This window comes from Rhincodon typus, chromosome 41 (genome assembly GCF_021869965.1).
Source record: "Rhincodon typus isolate 14 chromosome 41, sRhiTyp1.1, whole genome shotgun sequence".
NCBI lineage: Eukaryota > Metazoa > Chordata > Chondrichthyes > Orectolobiformes > Rhincodontidae > Rhincodon > Rhincodon typus.
Window position 1 is genome coordinate 4925405 of NC_063372.1, and position 22631 is coordinate 4948035.

Consider the following 22631-nt stretch of genomic DNA (forward strand, 5'->3'; position numbering starts at 1 on the left):
CACTACCACAGGGAATGGTTGAAGGGAATAGTATAGGTGCATTTCAGGGGAAGCCAGTTAAGTATATGATGGAGAAAGGAGGAAAGGGCTACAGTGGTCGATTGAGAGGAGGGAACTTGGAGGAGGTTCAAGTGGAGCATAAATATTAGTATGGATGAGTTGCGCTGAATGGCCTATTTCAGTGCTCTATATCCTATGTAACCATTTTTAAAATCATATGTAACCAAAACAACTACACCTTATTTGATTTAACAGGGTTTTCTTTTTAGTCACTTTTCATGATCATTTCTTTCCAAAAATTACCCAATGTTGACAACCTTATGATGCAAATCTCAATTCGGTCAGATTAATGTGTCCGTCTTCCCCCAGAGAGAACACATTCAACTAACCAAGCCTGATCTCCCTAACCTCTTCATACAACTTCAATTGTTAATACCAGGAATGATCTTCATTGCTCATCTCAAACCTCTCAAAAGGCAATCATACATTCGTATGATTAGGCAATAAAAAGGATTCTCCTAATTGGAGTCTGATCACAGGGTGTTTAAAAGCAAGCACTAATTTGTAATCTAGCCCTTAATTGATATGTCAGCAACGCATCTCAGCTCAACCATATTCTTTCATCATTTTTCTCTCTGCTTCTAATTTGTACTAAGAACACTGACTCCTGTTTAGGTAGCCCTCTAGTACCTCACCAAAAGACCACTCTTTATCATGAGGTCAGGCAGCAAACTATTCAGTAATGGAAGCTAGAGATTCTTTCCCCCCTAACCACTTATGCAGCAGTTCAGACTTGAACCTAATCTACCTCTAAATCAGGAGGCTACGCTACCACCATGCCACAAGAGACCCATAAACCGGCGAGCAAGACATATTGGTCTGACTCATTTTAGAGAGATACTTTTGTTTAAAATCAACATGTTCTGACACAGATGTGGGGAAGGTAAGACTCTCAACCCGGGCTTTCTGGACCAGAGGTAGGGCCACTACCGCTGGATCACACGATCCCTGTCCACAGACCTGGACATTTTCTGAATTAACTTGTTCAGAGATGTCATTACACACCCATGGAGCAGGTAGGACTTGAACCCAGGTCTCCTGGTTCAGAGATAGGGGCACTGCCACTGCACCACAAGAACCCTAATAATGGGAGTTACTTAGTAGCAAATAATTTGTAACGTGTATAATACATTTAACTTAAGACTTAACTCATTATGAATCACTCCTAGAATACAGCCCAAAATCATTTAGCGAAAAGCCGCAATAATTCCAAGTCAAGATCTCACCGCTCCTTAGTTAAGGTCTCCTGTATTAATCCCTTTTTTTTTTTTTCCCCCAAAATATATATTCACTCACAGGATGTGGGCGTTGCTGGCAAGGCCAGCATTTATTGCTTATCCCTAATTGCCCAGAGGACAGTTAAGAATCAGGCTTTAGGTCTGTAATCACGCATAGTCCAGACCAGGTGAGGATGACAGTTTCCTTCCCTAAAGGACATTAGTGTACCAGATGGGTTCTCCTGATGATCGATAAAGGAATCACGGTCATCATTAGAATCTTAATTTCAGATTTTTATTAAATTCAAATTCCACCATCTGCTGTGGCAGGATTCAAACCTGAATTCCAAGAACATTTCTGAAGAAGGGTCTAGGCCCAAAACATCAGCCTTCCTGCTCCTCTGATGCTGCTTGGCCTGCTGTGTTCATCCAGCTCTACACCTTGTTATCTCTTTTTCCAAGAACATTAGCTGAGTTTCTGGATTAATAGTCTAACGATAATATCACTGGGCCATTGCCTTCCCCCATCTTTGATTACTTTTGTTTTTGCATATACACTTACTGGGCGGCGGACAAAAAACAAGGTCACTGCTCCAACTAATGGCATCTGTCCAATCAATGGTTCAAGGATCACACGAAGCATCCCATGAAGCTGCAGGAGAGATGGTGAAATATGTCAGCGAATGAAGGAATAGACACTTGAATAATAAATACCAGAACACCTCAGGAGAAATGTGTTGCATACAGTATTAGTTAGGTTCATACCAAGATGACTTATAGACCTGTAGCGTTCTCCTTAAGCTTGCCTCACATACATCTGTCATTATCAACCACATTTCAGTATTTAGTTAGAAATTTGCTGTCAAAGTTAACTGTTCCAGTTCTCCTGTTCTGCCCCATCCATTCACAGTCCCTTTACCCACTTGCTCTCATTTCTAGTTAATAACATTTTCAGTCCATCAACGCTCTTGTAACCTGGACCATTTAAACCCAAACCATTTTGCTTCAGGCAGCAGACTGCCCCCTCCACTGACTGCTGAAAACCAACTGTGCTGGGTGAGTGAATAGCAGCTGCTGCTTGGCTAATGATTGGCTGATAGGGGCTGATTATTGATAGGCTGCATGTGGCTGGTTGCGGATTAGCTGCGGTGGATTGGCTGCTAGCGGCTGTTTGCAGATTAGCTGCTGGTTAAAGAGCAAAATACTGCAGATACTAGAAGGCTCAAATAAAAATATAAAGTGCTGAAAGTACTCAATTTGTCAGGAAGCATGTGCAGATACAGAAACATAGTTAATGCATGATGCAAGTTCATTAATCTGAAAACTTAATTCTGTTTTCCTCTCCAAACTGTCAGATTAGTTTTTGATGACTGGCTGCAGTTTGGCTGCTGATGACATCATTAGATAATATTGGCCCTGTTCCTGATACCTTATTTGTATTCCACAGAATACTGGGCCATTTGAACCCAAACCATTTTGCTCCAGGCAGCAGACTGTCAGCTCAACCAACTGCTGAAAACCAGCTGGTGCTTGGCTAAAAGGGACAGCTTGCAGACTGGCTGCATGTTGCCGGTTCTGGATTGGCTGCTGGAAATGAGCAGTATTTCACAAGCATCCACTCCCTCCACCACTGACGTTCAGTAGAAGCAGTGCGTATATTCTACAAGACGCGCTGCAGAAATTCACCACAGATCCTGAGACAGTCTTCCAAACCCATGACCACTTCCATCCAGAAGGACAAGGGAGCAAATACATGGGAATATCACCAGCTGCAAGTTCTCCCCTGCCCAAGCCACTCACCATCCTGGCTTGGAAATATATTGCTGTTCCTTCACTGTTACTGGGTCAAAATGCTGGGATTCCCTTCCGAAGGGCATTGTGGGTCTACCTACAGTACATTGACTGCAGCGGTTCAAGAAGGCAGCTCACCACCACTTTCTGAAGTAATAGTTAGGGACAGACAATAAATGCTGGCCAGCTAGTGACACCTACATCCCACAAGTGAATTTTAAAAAAAGTATTCAGTATTCTGATTGGGGCAAAACAACTTTTTATTTTATTTCTCAACCAGTTTTCCTTATTTCATAACTTCCTCATATCCGCATTGTTTATTTTAGGCTGGAATGACAGTGATCATGGTTGTCACTTAATACTGCAACAAGGAACTGCATTGTCAGATATAGCAACCTCCTTGTGGTTATGACAAATCTGTGCTTGCAAGCACTGATGTTTTTGAAAAGTTTAATCCAGGAGAAAGTACCAGAAAAAGCTGTTCAGCTAAAAGTAATATAGAAGTCAATCTATAATAGTAAAGGCATGCTTTGTTCAGTGTCAGCTCACCCACTTCAATAATGGTTTAAGATGTTGATATTTGTTTAGGCAACCTACAGTCTTACATGAAATTCCAACAGTGACTCCTTCCAGTTCAACCTTGTCCTGCTTATTAATTTATTTGAAAGCTGAAAACAATGCAGGGTCTTAACAGCTCTGATGATTCTCTTGTTTATAAGCTGAGAAATGTATTGAATTGTTAAATAGATATCCTTCTTTCTGTTCATCACAGGATGTGGGCATCACTGGCAAGACTGGCATCTATTGCCCATCACTAACTGACCTGGAGAAGATGTAGTGAGCCTTCTTGAACCACTTTGTGGTGTAGGTAGACCCAGAGAGTTGTTTGGAAGAGAGTTCCTGGATTGTGACCCAGCAGTTGTGAAGAAATAGCAATGATGTTGTGTGGTTTGGAGTGGAATTAGCAGATTTTGATGTTCCCATGCTTCTACTGCCCTTGCTCTTCTAGGTGGCAGAGATTGCAGATTTGGAAGGTGTTGTCATATGAAACTTGATGATTTAAAGCCATTGCCTACAATCTGATGGAACCTCATACTTCCACCCATGTAGTTTCCATTTACAGTCCCTTGAATGGGCCAGTTTGACCAGTTTGCCTTTTCTCTAGCCTGGGGATACTGAGGGCAGGAGTCATGCCTTCACTGTTGCACTAGCATCTACAAATGATTTGAGCACAGGCTAGAGATCGAACCATCCAAATCTGTGTGGCTTGAAACTGCATCTGATGATGTGTGTGTCCACTGAGCCATTGAAGGTGACATTTTCAATAGGTTAGGCTTTCTTTTCAAATGTCAATAAATGTGCTATGAAATGGGTAGAGGTTTGCAAGGTGCACTGAGCTTTACTATTTCCCATCAAATGACATACCTGGATACCATTCACTCCAGCTTTGCAGAAATACTTCTTCACTTCAACATTGATTTCACAGTCACCAATGTAACTACAGAGGGAAAGATAACAGAGGAAACCCCATTTTAGAGAATCTGGAAGTGTACAATATTCTGGCTTCAAAAACATGGGGGCAGAACTGTGTCATTTTTTGGGGTTGCTTGGATAATCCATTCAATTGTGATCTAGGACTCATCAGTTAGGAAGTTGAACGTTGTGTTTGATCAGAGATCTCTAGATTCATAATCTTGAGTACAGAGTAGCTGGTTGTCCAAAAAGACAAAAATGCAAGCAGATTTTCTTTGACCAGACTATTGAAGGTAACCACTGAGGGGTTTCCACAGTTGCCACAGGCCAATTGTAGAGCAGCATATGGCAGAAGCCAGGGGTATGACACTAACTGCCCTATCATGCAGTGACAGTGTTTGGGAGTGGGTAGACTAAGGAAGATGGAAACATAAATTCATTGTAGATTTTCCTCTAATTTTGATAATTTAAAAACTGTCCAAACCAAGTCATAAAAACACTTTTTTTTCACTTGAGAGATATATTACATAAATGCAAAAATACACACAATCGAATCTGTGAGAAATTCTATCGAAAGAAAGAAAGAATTAACTTGCTTTTAGGGCATCCCAAAGTACTGCCCAGCTAATGAAGTACTTAATCCTAATATAAGGCTGCGCCATAAGCCCACATAAAGCTTGCTGCTTTGGCTAGATTTTCAAATCCACTTTTGTTTTCGGGAGACTTTGAAGGAAGCTCTTTGAACATTTTGAAGTTTTTTTTTCCCCCTGATGCAGTATTTTTACATGATCATCCCTTTTTCTGCATGGTATTGCATTTCAATAGTAAATGTAGATGCAGATGGCACCCAAGGAGGTTAGCATGCTTAGATTCAGTGTCTGCTGCCAGACTGCTGGATGACCTGGATAAGGAGGACCAATTAAGGCAGAGACAGAATCTGCAGATCCAAAGGCACCTCAGAGCATTAATGTATCTACCACTCCTACCTAGACATGTCAGATGAGCCCACACCTCCACTTCATTGCTGCCTGATTTTCAGGCAACGTCCATACATTAGACTGCAGCAGATCATACAAACTGGGATACTCTTCTTGTTGTTACCGAAATGGCTGGTACATTAATCCTACCAGGCCAACCCAAAGGGCATCAACAAGATTAACCAGCTGCAATTCGCTCACGTACAAAAGATGCCGCAGTTTTCAGTAAAAGAAACCTACTAGACAGCTCACAGGAATTTGCCATCTGAAGGGCTTAGATGGCACCTATATAGGCATGAATGCTGCTCACAATCACTACAGTGCCAATACAGAAGATGAGGTATCACTCTATTAACTTCCCACGACATCAGTGCTAGTCCACATATTATTAGTGGTTCCCAATGGAGAACTCATAATGCTTTTATTCTGCAACAATGCAAAGAATTTGCCTTGTTTGAGAGTATGATTTCTCCTTATAAAGATCAAAGTTATTCTTTGCACCCATACATGATTGCAGTTTGAAACCCCCACAAAGCAGTTATTATGACAAGGCTCGTGCTGCTGTGGAGCACTCCACTGGGATAGTGAAGCAAAGGTTCTGCTGGGTGAGGTGCTGTACAATCCATTCAAGGTCTACAAAATCATTCCTGTCTATGACATAGGCACAATTTTCCAATTAAGAGAGAGATGGACATGAAGGTGGAAGAAGGAGTAATCCAATAAAGGTCCCCATGAAAGTGCATCCAAAGATAGTAAAGAAAGTGGGAATGGAAATTGGGAGGCACTGGCCAGTCATCTTTAGATTTGGGAGTGGTGCCAGAAGTCTAGAGAATTGAAAACAATATGCCCTTTTTCAAAAATAGTTCAGCATTACGCACCAGTTTATGTTTAACTCCTTTTTCCCTTTCAGGATCTGTAGCCACCATCAGAGACGTCCTACTCACAAGTATGGCCTTCTCCTCCTTTCTTTGTCCCTTGCCCATGCCTGCTGTCTGTCCCCCACCCCAAACTGCTCCCGGAAGGAAGGGGCATGGATGTAATCTCACCGACAATTGTCAAGTACTGTCAGAGGCCCCCCTGCACAACATAAGCAGGGAATTTACGCTGGGGAGAAATGTAACCAAATGAAGTCTGGCAAAGCAGGAGATCAGAAATCCACAAGAAAGAAAGAAACGGGAGGAGTAAATTCATATATCTTGGACAAATATATGCCAAACCACAGACTGAGTGAACCCAGGGCTGAGGACCATACAGACTTCTTGTATTCGAGGCTTTTTGCTGGGAGGTAGGGATGAGTTGACTGTTTCCACATTAAATGCTCTATGTCTCTTTGGCATAATTAAATAACATTTGATCCAGTCAATGGGCAGAGCCTGGGGTGAAGTCAGGGTCAGCCTGGATTTTGGCCCACATGAGCTCCAAGCCAGTGCTCCCCACATTTAGGAAGGTGGAGGAACTTCCATTCACACAGTGCAAATGCATCCTGGTGAAGAAGGCACTGTCATGGTAGTGTGACATCACTGGCACCATCTACACTTGCGCAGGTCCTACTCATCTTTGCCAGCCATCTTGGCATTGACAACACTCAGTCCATTGGCAAAAATGAAAAGGAGACTGAGTAGTGTGTTAATAAGGGATGGGTCAGTGACTGAGGATCTCCATCTGAAAGAACACCATGTAGAATCTATTTGAGTGGAGCTAAGAAACAGCAAGGGGCAGCAAAATTTGGAAGAAATGGTTTATAGGCCACCAAATGTAGTGGTAATTTAGGATATGGTATAAACCACAAAATTACCGGTGCATGCAGCAAGGGGAATACAGTCACCCCATTCTATATATAGCTTGAGTAAAACTAATGAATATTGATGCTGTAGAGGAAGAATTCCTGCAATGCATTGAGATAGTTTTCTGGAGTAATTTGTTGAGAAGCGAACTAGGGCTGAAGCTACTTTAGATCCACTGTAATGCAATGAGAATGGGATTATCAGTAAACTTGTTGTAAAAGAACCTTTAGGGAATAGTGGCCACAGTATGATGGAATTCTGCATTACATTTGAAAAAGATGCAGTTCAATCTGAAACTGGGGTTTTAAATCTAAACAAGGGCAATTATGAAGGCCAAAGGAGGAATCTGGCAGTTGTGGATTGGAAAAATACATTATAGATAGACAATGGCCTATTAAAAGATTTTTGAAAAGCATACACTGTTTTAAGGCAAAAATATCTAACAAGCAGTCTGAGGCCGCCATGGCTAACAAGGGAAATTAAACATAGCATTATATCAAAGGAGGAAATTTATTTAGTTGCCAAAAAAAGTTGTGAACCTGGGCATTGGTAGAATTTTAGAATTCAGGAAAGGAGGATCACAAAATTGATAAAAGAGAGAAGAGAATATAACTATAAAATAGCAAGACGCAAAAACATTTTAAAAGCTTTTACAGGTACGTAAAAAGGAAAAATAAATAGCAAAGACAAGTATAGTTCCATCATAGGCAGACAGGAGAATTTAAAATAGGAAATCGAAAAATGGCAGAGAAGCTAAATAAGTGCTTTATGTTTGACTTCACAGAGGAAGAGACAAGATGTTTCCTGAAATATTTAAGGTCCAAGGTTCTAGCATGACTGTGGAAATAAAAGAAATCAGTATTAGGACAAATGTAATACTGGAGAAATTAATGGGACTACAAGTTGACAAATCCTCAGGACCCAATGATCTTCATCCTACACAGTTGAAAGAGATGGCTATAGAGATAGTGGATGTGTTGGTAATTATCTTTCAAAAGTTCTACTCATTTTGGAACAGCAGATTATAAAATTGCAAATGTAACCCTACTGTTTAAGATAGAACGGAGAGGCAAAACAGGCACTATAGACCTGTTAGTCTGATGTCATCAAGGAAAATACTAGAAACTATTATAAAGGAAGTTGAATATTTAGAATAATAACTGTCTGATTGGACAAAGTCAACATGGATTTATGAAGGCAAAATCATGTTTGACAAATCTCCTTAGAGTTTTTTTGAAGATGTTCCTAGCAGAGTTGATAAAGGGGAACTGGGGAATGTGATGCATTTGAATTTTCAGAAGGCTTTTCATGAAGTCCCACATAGGAGGTTAATAAACAAAATTTAAAGTGCATGGGATTGTAGGGTAATATATACTAGTTTGGACTGAAGATTGGTTAACAGGCAGAAAGTAGAGTTTAGTAATAAATGGATCATTCTCAGGTTGGCAGGCTATGACAGTGAGGCATTGCAAAGGTCAGTGCTTAGGCCCCAATGATTTAGGATGATCTCTATCAATGGTGTGTGTGTGTGTCCACTACGCAGAGTATTTCTTAAATGGTGCGAGATTGGAAAGTATTGATGTGTTCTCATTCAGAAGTCATTGAAAGTTAGCATGCTGGTGCAGCAAGTGGAAGCAAACAGTATTATATCACAAGAGGATTTCAGTCCAGGAGAAAAGAAGTCTTGCTTCAATTGTATAGAACCCTGGTGTGGTCGCACCTGGAGTATTTGTGCAGTTCTGGTCTCCTTGCCTAAGAATGATGTACTTGCCATTACAGGGTGTGCAGCAAAGGTCACCAGACTGATTCCTGAAATTGTGGAACTGTTCTCTGAAGAGAGATTGAGGAGACTGGACCTGAGTTTAGAAGAATGAGAGGTGATCGCATAGAAACTTACGATATTCTTAAAAGGGTAGACAGAAAGGATATTTCTCCCAGTTCTGGGGTCTAGACCCAAAGGACACAATCTCAGAATAAAAGGCAAGCCATTGTGGTCTAAAATGAGGAAGAATATCTAAACTCAGAGGGTGGTGAATCTTTGGACATCTCTAGCCAAGAGGGCAGTGGAAGCTCAGTCATTAAGTAAGTTCAAGTCATAGATGAATAGATTTTTAGTTATTAATGACATCAAGGGATATTGGGGTTCATGTGGAAATATGGTATTGAGGCAGATAATCGGTCATGATCTAGAATTGCAGAGCAAGCTTGAGGGAGTTAATGACTATTAGAGATAAAGTGAGAAAGATATCAAACAAGAATCTTCTTTTTAGACAGTCCCCCAGCACCAAATAAGACTTTTTTCACTCCAGAGTTGTGTGTCCTGAAGTGACAAAACAATTCCATGTTGAACCTGCACAGGTAGGGTATGTACTATCTGAAAAGGCGGTGGATGAGATAGTCGAGGTTTTGCATGCTCCTTCCAGTGTTTGCACTTGGCCACTAACTAAGCCTGTTGGAAATGCTCAAAGCATTTGGCACTTTGCAAGTGCTGCTGCTCCAGTTTAGGTGCTTGAGCAAAAAACTCCGAGTTATTGGGGATATTGCATTTTTCCGGGAAGGCTGTGAGGATGTCCTTGAAGGACTTCCCTGCCCTGCTTACCATGATTGAACTTGGAGTAGACAGCTTACGTTGGAAGACTTGTTTCAGGTATGCAGACAATGTGGCCTGCCCAATACAGCTGATTACTAGTAATCAGTGCCATGATGCTGGGAATTTCATCTGAAAGAGGCCACTGATATTGGAGGTGCTCTACTAGCCTTCTCCTGCCACACAACATTATCCCCTAACACCCAAGATTCATAGCAATCTTGGAGCAGGGCAGGCATCAACAATGAAGTTCAACATAGCCTCCAGTGTGCCAACGTAGCCTTCAGCTGTCTAAAGAATGGAGTGTTTGATGACAAAGACCTCAAACCCAGTACCAAGATCATGATCTACAAGACAGTGATGTAACTTCTCCTCTTGTATGAGAGTCATGGACAATGTACATCAGACACTTCAAATCCCTAGGGAAATATCATCCGTGATGACTCTGTAAAAACCTGCAAAGCCAACAGCAGGATAGGTGCTCCAATATCAGTCCTCTCTCGCAGATCAACATCCCCACCATCAAACAAGAATGCTTGTAGATTGGTGGCATCATGCCTTCAAATGCACCTCACCAATGCCTGCTACTGGAGAAAAAAATGAATACCATTTCCTCTTTTGCAAAGCCCTGGGAAATTTCTTGTACATTTGCTCCAAGGTCCAGTGAACCTGGAACAATGTATTAACCGGCTTTGCCAGCTTCTTCCAGGCAGCCTAAACAGCTGCATTTTCAGGAAGCTGGACCTTCTACCTTCTTTTGTTACATGTCTGTAGCAAGACATCTAGAGCTTTCTCACTGAAGGGGGAGGGCTGTCCTTCCAGTTATTACGCCTTTCATCTTACCTTAAGAAAGAGCATCTTCTACTTAGATGCTACAGACTGGACATATTTTGTAGATGGTAGCCAATCAACTTGAATTTTCTATGTGAAGGGGTGGAAACAAATTAGAGGTAACCCTTAGATTGTAACATTTAGCACAGGCCACTCCTGCTACCACAGGCACAAGTATGTCTGGAACCCCAATGTAGAGGAGAATCATACAGTCAAGGTTGTCATCTGCATCTACACAGGACATCTGGCCCACCATTTCCATGCCAACATTAACCTCACTTTCTGACTTTCATCTCAGAACCTGTACTGTCATCTGAAACATCCTCCCTGCAAAGCAGAAAGCTTTGTTGTGATGACAAAGGGGATGTTTTGCTTTAGAGTAAACGTGAAACACTTCTGAGTAACCCAGTCGATCCATTGGCTGATATTGAAAAGCTGTTTCTCCTTGGAACATCACAAGGAGTTCTGAGAAATGCTGTTGAACCACCCACAGCAAAAAAGACAAGGAAGCTGGATAAAGACAGTTGAAAATGCTCAGAAACAGGAATTGCCCTCAAGGGTAATGTGTGCTACACTGTTTGTTCAATAAGTGGAACAACTTTAAACCACTGAAGTGACAACCGGAATGTTTCATTCTGTTCACAATACTAGCTGCAGACATTGACTTTTTAAGCTGAGAAACTCTAAGCCAAACATGAGGAGCAACGTCACATGAAACACATTTAATCACACCTGGCCGTTGTGTGATAGATATGTGCTTAGCCGTACTAAGTGTAGCGGACATTTGAGTGATCTAGTCTTGCTTTGCATTCAATTCACTTCCACCTATGATTTTGCGCCAATAAGCATTGCGCTTGCACAATTCTTGTGCCAGAACCTCATTAAAGCTCCAGAATGCATGCCAAAATATTTTATTGAATAGCTTGTGCATTTTCCTGATTTTTGCACTGGGAATGCATTTTTTGTCCTTTAGGAATCTCTTGCTTATTTCTCAATAGGTCACTCTTGTTTTCTCCCTCGGTCTCTCTGTCTTTCCCCAAAACAATCCCAGACCACACCATTCCATCCCAAATGATTCCCACAAATTACTCCTACATCCTTTCCACAACCACTACTCACAGCATCAGTACCCTCATTACCCCCAGTAGCCTCATTACAGTCATCCATCATACTCTATACCCAGTTTGCCTTCTGCTTCACTTGGGTAGTGGGAGGGGAACACTTATTGGTGAGTGAAGATAAGACACGCAAACAAGAGGCAAGACTCAATATTCTGCATCCACTAAATGTGGATCTCCTAATTGTGAGAATCAATGTGCAGCTATAGAGTCATAGAACACAGAAACAGACCCTACTCTCAACTAGTCCATGCCAACCAGGTTTCCCAAACTAAACTAGTCCCACTTGGCTGTGTTTGCCCATATCCCTGCAAACCTTTTCTATTCATGCACCTATTCAAATGTCTTTTAAGTGTTGTAACTGTACCTGCGTCTACCACAACCTCTGGCAGTTCATTCTACAAACGAGCCATCCTTTGTGGAAAAGTTGTCCCTCAGGTCCCTTTTAAATCTTTCTCCTCTCAGCTTAAAAACATGCCCACTAGCTTTTAACTGCACCACTGAAATAACTTCACAGAGGCCGGTATCCCATCAGCAAGTCACCCTTTATTTACACGTGGAGAGTCCTTGACACTGATCCAGCTTTCTCAGAGCCAGCTCTGAGTGAACAGAACCTCTGACACTCTTGTTCTTATCTGTCAGCCAGGGTTCCCTGATTGGACCAGGCTGATAGCCCCAATCAGGGAACTCCTATTATATGACGTCCACCTGGCTGACCTCGTTACAATCACTACACCCACCCTAGGTTAGGTCAGAATGAGGCCAGAATAAGTGTCATCTGACCACCCTAGGCAATTTAATGATGAACTACTTTTTTTTGACAACTTAATGGCAGCTTCATAATATACTTACCAGTTAAAAAAAAAACTGCAAGTTCCAAATAATACTGACTGACCTGTTACTTCAACAAGGTCTCGGCACCTCTTGCAATCATTATGCACCTTCATTCACCAGTTTCTTTTCAATTCATTGCCATTTTGGTCATAACAATGCAACAGCTGCCTAAGCAGTCAGGACTATTTCACTTATTTAATGGGAATATTCAGTCAGTAGCAATATACGTATTAAGTTATACAATGTTTAAATATTATGCAATGATTAATCAAGCAGAATGCTGCTGAGGCATTTGTCATAAAGTAATTGAAGAATTAATGTTGTAATGACTTTGGGAAATGAAAGTAACCAAAATTAATGCAAGTTACATATCGAGGCTCCCAGATAAATTCACATGGCAAAGTACTCACAGATGAGCTGATTCCTACTGATGGAGTTTTAGATTTACTATAAAGTTACAGTATCACATTTATTTTCCTACATTCTTCAAGATTTAAAAACTGCTAACAGCACAATATCTGTGAAGTGATTCCATATACCCTTTCATTTACAAAGCTGAGGCATAGCTTGGTGGCAAGCAAGAGTGAAGAGAGCCAGAACACAGTTTAGGCTCACTTTCCCAGGCAGTGAATTTCTAGTTTAAAAACACAGGTGATGAACAGAAGGTTGGCCAGGTCTCTCCTGACTCCTCCAATAACACTGGCAGAGACCTAGGAATGATTTTTAAAAATGTGCTAACATAATTTCACTGGTACACCCTAGTTTGTTTTGAAAGCAGCCAATACAGTGTGAAGCTGAAGGAACACAGCAGGTCAGGCAGCATCAGAGGAGCAGGAAAGTTGAAGTTTCGGGTTTACATCCTACATCAGGACTGGGGAGGGGGAAGGGAGCTCAGAAATAAATAGAGAGGGGTGCGGCTGGGGAAGGTAGGTGGAATGGTGATAGTCGGATGCAGGTAGGGGTAGTAGGGATTGGTCAGTGGGAAGGGTGGGGCAGATAGGTGGGGAAGGAGATGGACAGGTTGTGTCCGGTCATGGAGGCACGGATGAGAGGGAGGGTTGGACACGGGATGAGGCCGGGGGTGGGGAGATTTTAAAACTGGTAAATTCTGTGTTAAGGCCATTGTGCTGCAAGCTCCCAAGGCAGAATATGAGGTGTTGTTCCTCCAGTTTGTGGGTGGTGTCATTGTGACACTGGAGGAGGCCCAGGATGGACATGTCACCCAGGGAGTGGGAGGAGAAGTTAAAATGGCGGGCAACCAGAAGGTGGTGTTGATTATAGTGTACAGAGCGCAGATACTCTACAAAACGGTCCCCGAGTCTACGTTGAGTCTCACCGATATAGAGGAGGTTACATCGGGGACAACCAATACAGTAGACCAGGTTGGAGGATGTACAGGTGAACTCCTATCAGATTTGGAAAAATTGGCTGGGGCCTTGGATGGAAGTGAGAGGGGAGGTATAGGGGCAGGTGTAGCACTTCCTGAGGTTACAGAGAAAGGTGCTGGGTGTGGTGGGGTTAGTGGGGAGTGTGGAAAGGACGAGGGTGTCGTGGAGAGAGCGGTCCCTACGAAAGGCAGATTGGGGTGGGGAGGGAAATATCTCTTTGGTGGTGGTCAGATTGTAGGTGGCAGAAGTGGCGGTGAACGATACATGGGATGAGGAGGTTGTGGGGTGGTATGAGAGGACCGGAGGGAGGGGGTTTGAGGGCAGAAGTGCAAGAGATGCAGGGGGTGGCTATGGACACCCGTGTGGGTCTGAACCATGCCTGCCTTTTTGTAGGATATGCGGAATAGTCCCTCTTCCGCTGTTACACTGGCACCATCCCTCACCTCTTCCTCTGCTACATTGATGACTGTATCAGCGCTGCCTCGTGCTCCTACAAGGAGCTTGAACAGTTCATCAACTTCACTAACACCTTTCACCCCAACCACAAATTCACCTGGACCATCTCTGGTACCTCCCTCCCCTTCCTGGACATCTCCGGTAACCATCTCAGCACGACATCTATTTCAAACCCACCAACTCCTACGGCTACCTAGACTACACCTCCTCTCACCCACCTTCCTGCAAGAATGCGATCCCTTACTCCCAATTCCCCTGCCTCCTCCGCATCTGCTCTCAAGTTGGAGTGTTCCATTTCCGGACATCCCGGGTGTCCTCCTAGTTCAAGGACCACAACATCACTCCTCTGTTGATTCATAATGCCGTCCAAGGCCCCGAACAATCTTTCCAAATCTGACAGGGATTCACCTGTACACCCTCCAACCTAGTTTACTGTATCCATTGTTCCTGATGCAGTCTCTTCTACACCAGTGAGACCAAGCGTTGACTCAGTGACCAATTCACAGAGCATCTGCACTGCGTCTGCTATAATCAACACCACCTTCCGGTTGTCAACCATTTCAACTTCCCCTTCCACTCCTTGGGTGACATGTCCATCCTGGGCCTCCTCCAGGGCCACAATGACACCACATGCAAACTGGAGGAACAACACCTCATATTCCACCTTGGGAACCTACAGCCCAATGGCTTCAACATGGAATTCACCAGTTTAAAAATCTCCCCACCCCGGCCTCATCCCGTGACCAACCCTCCCTGTCATCCCCGCCTCCTTGACTTGACACAACGTGTCCATCCCCTTCCCCACCTATCCGCCCCATCTTTCCCACTGACCAATCTCCACAATCTGCATCCACCTATCACCATCCCACCTACCTTCCCCCAGCCCCAACCTCCCCATATTTATTTCTGAATTCCCGTCCCCCTCCCCTGATGAAGGGTGTAAACCCAAAACATCGACTTTCCTGCTCCTCTGATGCTGCCTGACCTGCTGTGTTCCACCAGCTCCTCTCTGTATTGACTCTGACTCCAGCATCTGCATTTCTTGCTATCTCTATTGTTTTGAAAGCAGTTGTGAATCAATAATAGCCATGATATGGAGGTGCTGGTGTTGGGCTGGGGTGGACAAAGTCAAAATAATCGCACGACACCAGGTTACAGTCCAACAGATTTATTTGAAATCACAAGGTTTCGGAGCGCAGCCCCTTCATCAGGTGCGCTCCGAAAGCTTGTGATTTCAAATAAGCCTGTTGGACTATAGCCTGGTGTTGAGCGATTTTTGACTGTGAATCAATAGAAAAACCAAGGATATCAAAGGACAGGGAAATACACCAGATTAATACATCAGGCAGGAACAGGCAAATAAATTACAAATATGACAGCTAGCGTATGGTTCTGTATGCAAGGAACTTTGATCTTGGAGCTTAAGCAAGTAAGTGGAATTGAACAGTGAGTCAGTTACCTGATATGCAGGTCAAATGTGACCTGCCTTTTGTCTGTACCTGTATGCACCTGTACTCCATGAATCTTCAGAGGCTGAAAGACATTCAGAGGTATGATCAGATCTTCAAAAACACAGTCCTTCACAATAGCATTTTGTAATATATTTGAAACATTTGGAATATTTCAGCATCTTTGGTCCACAGTAAACAGGCTTCTGTTGCTGACAGTAAAAGCTCCCTTGGCTCCTCAAATTTAGCAAGGGAACAGCTAAAAGTCACAGATTAATTCTTTGGCCAGTGCTTAGTTGCTTCCACTGGAATAAGGATGTTCCTGATGACCAGGGAGTCTAGAACCAGGGGTTACAGTCTAAAGATACAGGATGGAATATTTAGGATGGAAATAAGGAGAAATATCTTCCCCCAGACAGTTGTGAACCTGTGGAATTCTTTATGAGGGAGAGGGAGCTCTTTAGGCCAGGATGATTGCTATCTAGTAACTCCTGCTGAGAAGTGATTATGTGTAAATGTTGAGGGATGACAGGGTTAGCTTCAGCTGTCACAGTCCTGACAGGCAAAATAAAAAATAGTCAGGGTCATTGTCGAGATTCACACCCAAATGATGGCTATCATCATAAATTACAGGAGGGTGATCAATATCCATGATCCACCATGATAAAATACTGGAGAGGATCGCATCCAGGGTGAGCCCACTGTTGTGTAAATATCCCAGTATGACATTTCTTTTCAGTAGAAACGAGTCAAATGGTTGTATGTTTATTTGACACATTCACCATTGACCAAATCATGCTGATGGGTATTTACAAATCTACAAATTCATTAATATTGTAGGCTGCATTCCACTGGAACCCCAGTATATTTTTGTTATTGTCAATAATGAGAGGGAATTGTGAGGCACATATATTCTATCAGACTTCTAAAACCACCCAATATATCACTTCACCGTGTTGCACAGTTCAAAACGTTCTCTTCACACATGACCCAAGCTTGGAAGGGGAAATGATTTGTTGTCAAATGAGGACAAGTTTGGACTCTACAGTCAAATAGCCTACCAGCACTCCTGGCCAAGACTCAGATGACAAGACTCACTTCTTGAGCAAGGGTGTGCATGGAACTGTAACACAGACTGAATCAGCATCTTCACTCAAGGATAAAATTGGCGGAAGGTGCAGCAAAAGGTTAACATCCAATTGTTCTTGGAATGTACATGTGGGATGCACTGTATCAAACACAAAACTAATCTATACCAAAACAATGAGGAAATTAATGATTGTTAGAGAAACACCTTTTAACTTGCACAGGTACAGAATTACCTTCACTCCAAAGCTGACTTTTGTGAAGGCGAAGGTTTGCAGATGGTTGTTTGAACTCCGAATAATGGGAGCAATGGAGTTCACCAACAGCTTCTCCAGGTACTGACCAACAAATGGCCATGCTTGCTGTAGAACCTACCAATAAAGAGTCTCCGTTAGTTTGTTACATTTGACATCTAACAATTGCACCTAACCCCAGGTGACATGATAGTTTTGTCAGTTATTATTTGCCTTCTTTAAGCTTATTCTATGCATTCTTCCTAACTGACAGGACAGTCAAAAATATCTTCTTTTAGAAATTTAGATGGCTCATTAAGTAGTTGTTCGGCAACTTGCAGGACCAGTCCCATAGAAACCTGCCCTCTAAATTTACTCTTGTCCCTAAATGGGAAGGAAGACATGTGGTCATCCCTTTCCTAAATAGAGATTACTCATAGTGGAAGTATTTAATTTCAGATGGAATCCTGAACAAATTAATCAGGCTTAACCCAAGTTCAGTAGTCAGGAATTAAAGCCCCAATTTTAAACTAACTCGCCTGGCAGGAACTGAGCAGATTAGTCTTATACTGTATTTTAACACTGGCAGAGTACCTTTATCTTGATGGTATTTGGAGAATATAAAAGTTTGTAATCAGTGTAGCATTCAATATTATTCATTTGCACACTTACTATTCAATAAAGTGTCTGCGATTTTTTGCCTGAACTAAATCTGATACACTGCTTATTCTCCTGTGTACTGAGGTGAAGAAAGCAATTTGAGCTCATATGGATACCCAGAAGAGTGATGCTACATATCGAGTGGGTAAAAACATACTCCAGTTAGCAGAGGGCAGTAGTTTACAGAAGGGGGTTTTGGCACTAAGCCTTAAGAAAGTATCTTGTGGAGAACAACACATGCCAAATGCTGCCTTTCCCTACTGTGGGCATGGTTGTCTGATGTACAAAGGCATTCATTATCAAGGAACAAGGTTCAAAACATAGAATCATAGAATCCTTACAGCGCATAAAGAAGCCATTTGGCCCATCAAGTATTGTCTGACCTTCCAAAGTGCATCCCACCCAGACCCAGCTCCCTACCATATCGCCGTAACACTGCATTTAGCATGGCCAAATCCACCTAACCTGCACATCCCTAGACACTATGGCCAATTTAGCATGGCCAATCCACCTAACCTGAACATCCCAGGACACTACGGGACAATTTTCCATGGCCAATCCACCTAGCCTGCACTTCTTTGGACTGTGGGAGGAAACCAGAAAACCCGGCAGAAACCCACACAGACACAGGGAGAATGTACAAACTCCACACAGTCACTCAAGGCTGCAATTGAACCGAGGTCCCATCACTGAGTCACTGTGCTGCCCTAAATACATATACATAGCATAGATTTAGGAACACAAATTTAAAATTTACTTTTCAGTAAATATTACAGCATTTGTAAAAGATTGTAGTGATTGGTATGAGGTTGGCCAGGTGGATCTCATTGAGTACGAGTTCCCTGAATGGGGCTGTTAACCTGAGCCAGTCAGGAAGCCCCGGCTGACACGTGTGTACAGGAGTGTCAGAGAGTCTCCTCACTCAAGGGGCTGGCTCTGAGCTAGCTGGCCAGTCCATAGACTGCACATGTAAATAAAGGGTGACTTGGTGATGGGATACCTGCCTCTGTGCAGTTATTTCAAAGATGAGGCTAGCTTGCATGCACAACATGATCAATTCCTTTGCAACAGTATGAAGTTCATGTCAAGAATGAGACACACCTTAAAAAAAAATCCTAAAGACTGAACACAAACACTAAAGATGCAATGCCATCTCTGACAAAGGAAATGCCAGACTGCAAGTCTTATTATGTTGCTGGACATGGTATCTCGACTAAACAGATTACCCAACTCTAGTTTTAAGAACACATTTAAAATAGCTTCCTCATAAATTGAACAGATAATCTGAACAAATAGGTGGTCCATCTCACTTAATATGGGATAATGATCAAGAGTGGTATACTACTATTACACACTACCTTTTAATTGTACAATGCCAAAAAATTCATTATAAATATCTCAACATAACTTGAATAATTTGGAGACTTATTAGATTCAGTCACCTCTGATTCAGATTCTTTCTGAAACTAATGAGTTCACACACTTGGGTATTAAGGCAATCTCACTTTGATGTTTGATGAATATCCTTACTGACTTTTAAAAATCTTAAATCTGCAACAATTTGAATCTTGGATTCTCTTATAAATTCTCACTATCATCTCTTTTGGGGTTTTCTATAGCTTTGTGATGTATGTTCTTTATAACCACCAGATTCGTATGTCTTCTTATACTAAATTTGTGCATATAGTTAAAACTTAAATTGCTTCATCTAATCTTATTTCTCAAATCCTCAGAGAACCCAAATTCCATTCCTTTCATGGTAGGAGGATATTTTACCTAGATGCTTATAATATGAGAAAACTGCAATCCATTTTTAAAAACCGGATTTTATACTGTCAGGAAGTGGGTAGCTCTCTTGACTGGTTTTATTGCTTTGGCAGGAGGGCAAGTTGGATTCCTTGGGCAGAGGTTATGTGTCCTGGAGTCTGGCTCCTTCTAGCTGAAGTTGAGGAGAATTAATAAAGGAATACGCCTGATCTCAACAACCCCAGGTAAGGGGCTGTGATCGTAAAACATCATATCCTTGGACAATTCTGGCCCCCCCAGTTGAAAAGAGTGCTTAAAAACACAAATACATTTTGCTGTATAATAAACCACTTGCCCTGCACCACACCCAAACTAATACCACAAACTGGAGTGAAAGACTGATCAGAGAACAACTAGCATTTATTAACTTGTGACCTAACAATGGGCAAACTACCATGAAAGCAGAAAGGGAGAAATCGATAAAGCAAAGGGCTGCTTGATCCTGCAATTTTCTTTTAAATGAGTTCCAATAATCATGTCATGGTAGGATGTGGAAATGTGCCTGTAAATTGCCCACATGACAAACTCAAGTTGTTGTGGAAGCATCATGTGTTGAGGCACAAGAACCAGCAAGTCAGCTTCCCTACGCTGATTCCTAGTACCTAATGACTTCTCCCGCCCACCTCCTGAGTTATGAGCATTCACGATATTCCTGGAAATCACAAGATTTGTAAGTAAATTGCAAGCATTAACTCGATGTGATATTAGACAATATCATGGGAGAAAAGGAAACAAGTGATCAATTATTTAATTAAATATATGTAACAAAAATTGGACATTTAACTTGAATTCCCTGACTGCACTCAACACGTTCGTCTGCATCTGCTGCGGACTGAGTTGGAGTCAGTGCCAGCTCCTTGCAGGAACATCCTTCCACTGAAAAGGCAGAAAAAACTTCAGTCTCAAAGACAAAGACAAAGACAGTCATTAAAGAAGCAGTGCCTACCTTGTTTAACCAGTCTGCACGCTCAAGATTCTGGAAGTTAATCTGCGAAGAGAGAATGCATTGCCAGTTTTAAAATACTGATTGATAAAATCAGTCCAAGGATGTCTGCAGTGTGATAGACTTGAAAAAGCCACTCTACCCAGAGTGTCTAGGTGTTAATATAATATGAATCTTGTGACTAACCATACGGATATCAGTGATGTGATTTTAGGCCTCCGTGATTGGTGGGAAAGGAACATGATAGCAGATAAAATGGAGCAACTCCAATTCCTGCTGGATTCCACAGTTGAGCAACATTTTCTTTGATGAATGAGGCTTTTCAAGGCCTCAAGTGAATAAACCAGGCATCTGCTGCCCAAACTCTAACCCTCCTCATCCTCAAAGTTCTCACATCGCATGAGTAGATTTTGCAAACCAATGCTCCCAGCAAATAGTATTGCAAATGGGGAGCAGATAAGATGTGTAAGTCAGTGTGCCTCACACAATCTGCAGTCAACTAATTTGAATTCATAGTAAACAAAACTCTGCCTCAGATTGCATAAAAAGTATCCATGCTCATACACTGTATGGCAATTTCCTTTCATATTTCTCGCTGTAAATATGCTTATTTTTAAAGGTGGAAACCTTCACAAAGGCTCCTGTAATGTTGCTACAAGTTACCATGGGAAGTATCTCAGTATTGGATATAACTGCAATCAGATGATCATCAAAAATCAGTAAATTACCATTTCATTTTGTACAAATTCCCGCAGAAGACTTCCCTTTGTGGACAAGGTGATGGGCAGGGGAACAGGTCAGTTATTTGTTCACCCGATTAATTTCTAAACAGCATAGTTAGGACATACTACCCCTATTTGGTTTTGCCTAATTTTTATGTGAGATTATGAGGAAGTTTTAAAATTAAATCCCAGAAGACAGATGTTATAACTTTTGTTTTTATGAACAGATTTTGTTTTTCTGTATATTTCTATGTTTGTTATTGTCTGGAGTGTTAGTTACTGAAATCTTTGATCAACTTTAGTCATTAGCAAGATAAATCTCAGAATTCAAACTGCTCTCCCACAAAGCCTCTGTTCCATATTCTGAACAGTTTTGAGGTTGGATCATACAGTACTTATGTCCAGCTTCCAGAGTTCCGATAGCAGGAGGCAGTGTGCTTATCCCAATATGTCTCCAATCCATCTTGTTCTTGTCATGCTTCTGATCCTCTTCCTATTATCATAACTAACATCAATGTTGATAGTGTATGGCTCATACAGCCAGGATTTAATCAAGTCTATGAAAAAACTACATCAAGCAGCAGATAATTCTGAAGTATTCTCTTTCCAAGAACATTGTGGATGCTGTAGGTCAACTGAAATTTGCTGGGTAAGGGTTTTAAAGAATGCAGATCAAAAGCTAGGTAAATGGATTTGACACGCAGACCATGATCTGATGGAATGGCAAAATGGACTCAAGGTGGTTGGATGGCCTGCTCCAATGCAGTTGTCCTTTTACAGGAGGCAGAATTTGAGTGTACAATCTGGAATACTTCTGGGATGTAAATCTGACACCAAGAGATTGTGACTGTATGATCCTGTGATGTAAATGCTTTCTTTTTATAAGATACTCTGCATTGCTTTAAATATTCTGAGTATCCAGCACTTCTGTCAGCATTGATGGCTCACTGGAAAATTATTATAGTTTCTGGTGAGACACCTCCGTCAACTTGAGGAAATGCAGCCCTTTTGTTACAAGTCACCACTGCGGCCTGGCACTATTGATAAGACAGCATGCAAACAAACAGTCATGTCAGAAACCTGAGACCAAAAGAAAAGAAAACTGGCACTGTGGCTGTACCATCAGATCCAGACTCAAACAGGAAACCATACTGGACAGTGGTTAAAAACACTGTTATTAAGGTATCAAACACACCTTAAAAAAAATACAAGAGATA

The 22631-nt window shown here is 41.9% G+C and overlaps 1 protein-coding gene across 3 annotated transcripts in view; it reads right to left on the reverse strand.

The window, feature by feature from the left end:
- Window positions 1-22631, reverse strand: part of esyt1a (extended synaptotagmin-like protein 1a) — a 129581-nt gene that overhangs the window by 54679 nt on the left and 52271 nt on the right. Inside the window, exons 2-6 of one of the 3 annotated variants that reach the window (XM_048618902.1) lie at window positions 20696-20737; window positions 17287-17421; window positions 15976-16049; window positions 4494-4566; window positions 1840-1929 (exon numbers count right to left, since the gene is read on the reverse strand). In XM_048618902.1, the coding sequence (XP_048474859.1) occupies window positions 1840-1929; window positions 4494-4566; window positions 15976-16049; window positions 17287-17421; window positions 20696-20737 (414 nt within the window). Of the gene's footprint in view, window positions 1-1839; window positions 1930-2042; window positions 2246-4493; window positions 4567-15975; window positions 16050-17286; window positions 17422-20695; window positions 20738-22631 lie in introns of those variants that run through there. The other 2 variants (XM_048618903.1, XM_048618904.1) reach the window with 2 other exon arrangements.